At 49.9% G+C, this 7,627-nt stretch overlaps 1 protein-coding gene across 14 annotated transcripts in view; it reads left to right on the forward strand.

Moving 5' to 3' along the window:
- Positions 1–7,627, forward strand: part of LOC135113072 (mitogen-activated protein kinase kinase kinase 11-like) — a 75,005-nt gene that overhangs the window by 65,939 nt on the left and 1,439 nt on the right. For 11 of the 14 annotated variants that reach the window (XM_064028044.1, XM_064028052.1, XM_064028047.1 and 8 more), the window contains one exon: positions 544–7,627. This exon is cut by the window's right edge and continues 1,439 nt beyond it. In XM_064028044.1, coding sequence (XP_063884114.1) covers positions 544–1,716 — 1,173 coding nt within the window. In that variant the 3' untranslated portion in view covers positions 1,717–7,627. The remainder of the gene's footprint in view (positions 1–543) is intronic. The other 3 variants (XM_064028046.1, XM_064028053.1, XM_064028054.1) reach the window with 1 other exon arrangement.

Below are 7,627 nucleotides of genomic sequence, written 5' to 3' on the forward strand. Positions count from 1 at the left end.
TAGTGTAAGAGATGAGAGCTGGGGTACATGAACAGAGAGTGAGACTGAGGAGAAACAAATGAAGTGTAAGACAGTAGATGGTGCTGACAATAAGAAATGGACAGGGAGGAGTGTGGAAAGGATGTAGTGGACAGTACAGGTTGTGATTGTGGTAGTAGCAGCAGTAGTGGTGGTAGCAAGAAAAGAAGGGATTGTTATAGTAATGCCATTAACAGTAGTAATAGTAGTAGTAGCAGTAGTAGTAGTAGTAGTAGTAGTAGTAGTAGTAGTAGTAGTAGTAGTAGTAGTAGTAGTAACTGTAGTATTGCTGTAATAGTAGTAGTAAGAATAAGAGGAAGAGGAGGGATTGTAATAGTAGTAGTAGATATAGTAGTAACAGCAGGGAGAGGAGGAATTGTTACAGTAATGCTATTAACTGTAGTAGTTATAGTAGTAATACTAAGAGTAACAGGAAGAGGAGGAATAGTTATAGTAGTAGTAGATGCAGCAGCAGCAGCAAGGAGAGGTTGAACAGCAGCAGTAACACTCTCCCTCCCCCCACAGCAGCAGGTGACAAGCTACAGCAGCAGCCAGCGTCCCTACATCCCCGGGCCGGCAGACTACATCCGGCCGGACTATCGCAGCGACCAGATGCTGGTATGGGGGCCGGTGGGAGGGGAGCAACACGCTGCAGCCCCCACCTCCTCCTCCTCCTCCTCCAAGGTGCCCCCGCTGTCCCCCAAGCCCGAGGCGGAGGTGTACCGTAGTGAGGGGCACTACGCACAGTACTCCATCGAGCACCGCGGGGAGCCCCTGGGGTACTACTACAGCAGCCATGGGGCGCCGCCGGAGTACCTGGCCAGTGTGCATTATGAGCAGAGGGTGTACCCACCCTATGTCATGCGGCACGCAGCAGCAGCAGCGGCAGCGGCAGCCGGGGTGGAGGGCGGAGGAGGATACCACGCATATGACAACCCCTCCACCTCAGTGTCTTCCTCCTCCACCTCCACCAACCCCCACACCCCCTCCAGGCTCAACCTGCACCACCGCCGCACCCCCTCCTCCGTCTCCAATGCCTCGTCCTCCTCCTCCAACATCAACCCCTCCTTCAAGCTGGAGGACGAGGGGGACAGCTCGTACTCCACACCCACACACCGCAGCGGCCACCTGGAGCTGCATCCTGGCCCCGCCCCGCCACCCCGCGTGTCCCGCCAGAACTCCCACGACACGGAGCGTTCCTCGGATCGGCCCGGCTCCCTGGACTTGCCGCGACACCACCACACTCGCTCCTCCCTCAGGAAGTACAACTACTCCCTCGGCCGGAGCTCCCCCAAGCCCCGGAGTGGGTCAGGGGGCTCCGGGGGCGGCACCCCCACCAACCCCACCCCACCGGACAGCATGACCAGTGAGGACAGCAGCTATGTCAGCGCCCCGGATGTGTACTCCACCCTCTCTGGTGGCTCAGGGGGCAACTCCACGGGGCGGGTGAGGTTCTCACCAGCCACACAGGTGCTGGAGGGCCTGGTGGGGCGCCACACTCTGCTGGACATGCCGGTGGAGGGGCAGAGCCAGGACACCACCGTGCCACTGACTGCCGTGCGCCAGGCCATCCGCCAGCAGGAACAGCAGAAGCAGGCAGGCCACCATCACCCTCACCACCATCACCACCACCACCACTTCTCCCACCAATCCAACTCATGGACGGCCTTCGATGATGGGAGTGACGAGAGATTGTAGCGCCCCGCGGGGCAGGTGGGAGGGCCGGCGCCGGCGCTGCCTTGGCGCCCCGGCCCCGCACGGCCCCCTCGGCCCAGCACAGCCTGAGAGTCCTGCAGGCTGCAGTGCTGAGTGCCTGAGGGAGAAGGGAGGGCTGGGGCAGGGGATGTGAGGGCCGCTGTGGTCCTGCTCCTTGGCCGCCGCCGCCCCGAGCCTCAGCCGGCGCGGCCAGGCTGGCCAAACCGGCGGTGTACATAGTAGTGGTGTCTAGTTATTTCTACTAGGTCAGAATTGATATAATTCCTATGAAGTCACAACTACTGTGATCCTTGGGCAGCCTTTGTGTAACACTTCACCTGCAGCAACAGGAAGCAGCAGCAGGTGGCAGCAGCAGCAGCAGCAGCAGCAGCAGCAGCAGCAGCAGCAGCAGTAGGAGGAGGAGGGGCGGCGGCACGTCACGACCCAAGGCAGGACACTGTTCACTGTTCTGGCACTACCATTGCTTCTTCACCCCAAGACTGTGTGTGTGTGTGACAACAAAACGCAAGGTGGCGGCCTTGCTGGCGTGGTGCGGCTGCTGCCGCTGCTGGTGGGGAGGCTGTGAGGACCCGGCGTGCAATACCCTTGGTAGTCAGGAGGCAGGGGGCGAGAGGCCTGCTGGGGGGTGGCCTGTTATGGCTTTGTGTCAGGCCTTCACTCTGACGTCTGTTAAGAGCTGCCTGTCCCTTTTGATGTGTTTTAGCCTTGAATCTGTTGTAGGTGGGCTGCCCATCTTTTTAATGTATCTTAGCGAGGAATTTGTTTAGGATGTGCCATACGAGATGCCATGTTCTACTAGTGCCTGTTTTAAAAGTAGTATTTTCTCCCTTTATTAACAGTGATCTCTAGGAAATTTGGTAGACACTTTCCTTTAGAGCTGAGTTTTTTGTAAGGTTTAAATTCCGTTATCATTCCTGACCAAGGTTTTGCTCCGGACAGACGAGGAGAGCGGCAGTGGCGGCGGTGACCCGGTGCCACAGGGCACATGGGGCGCCCAGCCAGCCATGCCACAGCTGACCATGTAGCCTTGCCTGCAACCCAGCCTCAGTGCACGCATGTATGCACACACACAGACAAACAGACACCTGATTGAAATAACGTTTACTCACACATACACACACTCACTTGATTGAAATACACACACACACACACACACACACACACACACACACACACACACACACACACACACACACACACACACACACACACACACACACACACACACACACACACACACACACACACACACACACACACAACCAATGGCCTTCCTGGTTAGTGAGTGGAGTGAGTGAGTTAAGTAACTGAGCACGGACGCATCACACTGACTAGTAGCAGAACATAGTAGGTGCTTGATGTGATGCCAGGCGTTAGCTGAGCCACTCGTCTGTGATGCTACTACTACTACTACTACTACTACTACTACTACTACTACTACAACAGGGGGTCAGGAAGGCTGGTAGGGCGATAGTCTTGATAGTCTTCCTGTTGGTTCAGTCTTCACTCACTATCTTATCCCCCACTCAAAAAGTTCTTTGCATGATCGAACGCCTCCCAGATTTGTCGGTCGGGCACGGATGATGTTGATTTTATTTTTGTATTTATGGAGGAGTGGATTAGCCCTGTAGTTAGACGGTTTTGATACCCAAGTGAGAGGAGGAGGAGGAGGAGGAGGCGCAGCGAGAGTGAGCCTGCAGGGAGGTGTTGAGCACATAACAGTCTGGTTCACTCTTGGTTTGATCCTGCTTGCCCTGCCCTGTCTTGCTACACCGCCAGACACTTGGTATATCCCTCATGCAAACACTCACACACCAGCCACCACCGTTCATTTCACCAACCCTGCCAAGCCTAACGCGCCACGTCCCCACCACAAGACAACCCGATCACCACATAGAACAGTAGATGAAAGCTGAATGACGGCGTAAAGCATGATATATATAAATGAAAAAAATATATATATACATAAACATATACTATACATATAATAATGACCTTGTGGATAATCTGTTTTCCTTTCCGAACTTGATATATTTACCTTAATGAATACAAGTTCCTATATCCAAGGCCATGTATCGTTAACAGTACTAGACCAGGTGGCGGAGGGGGGGAGGGAGGAGGCCAGCGAGACACCCACCTGCTCAGGAGAGGTTGGTCAACGTAGACACCCCTCACTGTGCATCTCAGTAATCACCACAGCTGTTATAAGGACCATTGTTGTTGTTGTTGTTGTTATCACTGTCAGAGCAGCGCCACCACCACCACCACCACCCAGTCAGTGTGTCAGCCGAGGGTGCCAGTCAGCGTGTGGTGCCAGGAGGCCGTGGTGTGCCGTGGTGAATGCTTGACTCGCTCCTCAAGCCTCCAGTATTGCATTCCGCTTGTTTCCACATCTTGCGTCTCGCCTTGAAACAGCTTACTTCCAAATGTCTGCCATTTTCTCCCTCCCCAAGTAATTTATTTTGTGTCATTAGTTCCAGGAGTTACTCGACGATATAGACAATATGGAACGTAAGAAAGAGCAATAATATTGGTTCTCTCTCTCTCTCTCTTGACCCGTAAGAAAGGTTCGTTGTCTTAAGAATGGTTCGTTCTGTTAATTCCGTTCTGTACTGTCGAGGCTGATGATGTAACAGTGAGTGCATCATTCAGGCCTGTGCTGTCACTGGTTGATCACTGGGCAGGTGTGGCAAAACACAGTGTGACGCACCAGCACAGCCCTGAGGTCCCGTGCTTCTGGTGGAGGGCTGTGGAGGTGGACCAGATGGCAGAGGACTTGTTTCCTGACAATATCCATCACGGAGAGTAAAAAAACCTGACCCTTGATGCATCACCCAAACCTGTGATGCCCTGGACTTGACTCACCACTCGCTGTGGAGGGAAGGAAGCTTGGAGTCCTGCATTGCAAAGAGGAATGACTGAAGAAGGCAGCTTGGAGGGTGGCAAGGACTACTGTTGTCTCAGGAATGGCCGTGCACAGGCAAAGATAGCGTACTACTAGAAATGTTTGAAGGAGAAGCTACATGCATATCCAAAGAAGATTATTGATTATTTCCCCTTTGGCCAGATATTGGAGTACAGTGCCTGGTGATGGCTACACTTAATACTCCAGTTAATTCCCTAGATTCTCTTTATTTGAGGAGGAAGAGAGGAGGAGTTAAGAATGAAGGGCTTAGGAGCAGGGAGGTCAGCTTGTCCTATCCTACACCTTTGTCCCTTGCGGCTGCAGGGTGTACCATAGATGATGAGGAGTGGAGTGGTGTGTTGCCCTCCTCTGGGTTCCCTTGTGGTTCCCAGGGTTCCCTCAACACATCCTCTGCAGCATCCCTGGCAGTGTTGTGAGGAGGAGGTCTGGTGAGGATTGCAAGTAGCCACAAGGCAGGAGTGTGGTCGTGTGTCAGTCAGTTACAAATAAAACCTTTTCACGTTTAGTCTAATCTGAATGTAATTTCTTCCGAGGATACTCAGCCTCGTGTGTGTGTGTGTGTGTGTGTGTGTGTGTGTGTGTGTGTGTGTGTGTGTGTGTGTGTGTGGCATTAACACTTGTGCCTCTCTCTCCACTCTCGCACAGACATGCTCGTTAACATTATCTAATCCTCTGAGTTAGTTGACCGTCACTAACATAACCTTCCCTCTATCTTTCTTTTGTATTGATGGTGAGGTGCGTGGAGGCAGTCGGGGTGTGTGTGTGATGGTATGCACTCTGCTGTGCCGGACTGACTGTGGCCGAGTGTACCTGTCATGCCTGGGCTGTGGAGTGACAGGGGCATGACTGGGAGTTCTCTTGGTTAGTGGTAACATTCCTTGACGCTGGGGTAGCCAGTGAACTGTGAAGTGTGTGTGTGTGTGTGTGTAAGTTATTATAGTCCTGCTCCTGTGCCAGAGTTGACCAGAAATAGTGTTGAGCTTAATGAAACAAAACCAATCTCATGTTTGCAGGGGAACAGTAATTGCTCATTGTCAACCAAATATACTTTGTGACAAGCGAGATATCAACTTGTCGAGAGTCAGGCAAGGATGCTTTTCACTGAGCTGTGTGAGTGAGTGTGTAAGAGAGAGAGAGAGAGAGAGAATGAGTTGAGCACCACACTCACACAGGAGCCAAGGCACCAGCAGTCTTTTTCAATCAGTAATAATGCAAAGACAATAATTGAGACTAAGTGTTTATACTGTAAGAAGAATATTCCTGTTAGGTCTGTGAAAATGGATAGGGAAGAGGAGGAGGATGAGGAGGAAGAGGAGGAGGAGGAGAAGGAGGCGGCGGCTCATTTTCCATACCCAGCATCGTGAAGGGGGGAGGGAGGGAGGGAGGGTGGGCGGGCAGCAGCAGTAGCAGTGGGGTGTGTTTGTGATATAAACTGATTCTTCTTCCCAGTGACGCTGTTTGTGGGATAGTTAAACACAGCCTTATTTTGTCACTCACGTACACAACTCAAATTGTGTATTTTTAAAAGAAACCACCATTAGATGACTGGGTATTGTAACTATATTATGATGACTACTACTACTACTACTACTACTACTACTACTACTACTACTACTACTACTGTACTACTACTACCATTACTACTACTACTTTGTGTCAAGAAAAGGAAAATATATGTAAGAGTTCCTGTAACAAAGTCCCTAATTGTATTTTGTGTAAACTCTAATCTGTTCTGTTAATTTGAGGTGTTGAGAGAAGAGAGACTAAAACATTCACCAAAAATAGAAAAAAAAGTCAAGAACCAGCTGGGAAAAAAAAAAAACATATTGTATATCCAGGAACCAGTGCCCATTAGTTAGTACATTCCTTGCAGTGTTTCTAATATTGTTCATTTGTGAGAACTGATGCACACACACACACACACACACACACACACACACACACACACACACACACACACACACACACACACACACACACACACACACACACACACACACACACACACACACACACGTACGTTTTTCTCCCTCCCTCTCCTCCCTTGCCCCCCCATGTGAGTGATGGCACGGGGCTGTGGCAGGGAGGAGGCTGTGGAGTGTTGAATGTACAGGGAGAAAAATGTGTACTGGTGTTTGTTGAATAGATAGTAATATTTTTGTTTCTTTGTTTGTTTGTGTGTTAGGAGCACCATTCTATCTTGTGCTATGTAATGCCACTGACTTGTATGATCATGTGGTGTGTATTCTGGCCTGTGTGTGTTGATGGAAAGGAAGGAATAATGTGAAGAAAGTGTCGAGATAGTATTATTTTTTTGTCATTTCATTGTTCATTGCCAGACTAAGATGGAACAATAAGTATGTGTTTATTTATTTATGTATTTATTTTTTTCAGTGAATTTCATCATTTGTTGTTTTATTGATATTGAAAATATAAAGGAATAATGAACAGAAAATCTTAAGACACTAATGTTTCTTGTCATGTCGACGTTTTGGCCACTCAGTGCAGAAACAGAATGAAACGACGTGTGTGTTTTTCTCAGGCAGTGTGTCAGTTGGTGTTTATTTTGACTACAATATTTTTTTACGTACAAGATTTTTTTCCAGTCACATTATTATTACCATCATCGTCATCACCAGGGAAATGTTACAGCGATCTCGAGAGTGCTTCCGTCAAGAGTGTATGTGTGTGCGAGTGTGCGTGTGTGCTTGCCAAACCTCCCCTGTGAGTGTAACATGTCTTTTGTGAGAGTGTAGGCATGTGTAGTGGGAGTGTAGCCACGTTCTGAGAGAGAGTTTTGTGGGAGTTTTCAAGCCATGTCTAAGTAGCGAGAGGACAGACGCACATGTGACCAAACAAAACGAAGTGAGGAGTTTTTGCAGCCTTGTCTTGTGAGAGTAAACAAAACAAGTGAGGGGAGATTTTTAAGCCGCGTAGTGAGAGCTTACCCATATCTTGTGAGGATAT

The sequence above is a fragment of the Scylla paramamosain genome, chromosome 25 (assembly GCF_035594125.1).
Source record: "Scylla paramamosain isolate STU-SP2022 chromosome 25, ASM3559412v1, whole genome shotgun sequence".
Lineage (NCBI taxonomy): Eukaryota > Metazoa > Arthropoda > Malacostraca > Decapoda > Portunidae > Scylla > Scylla paramamosain.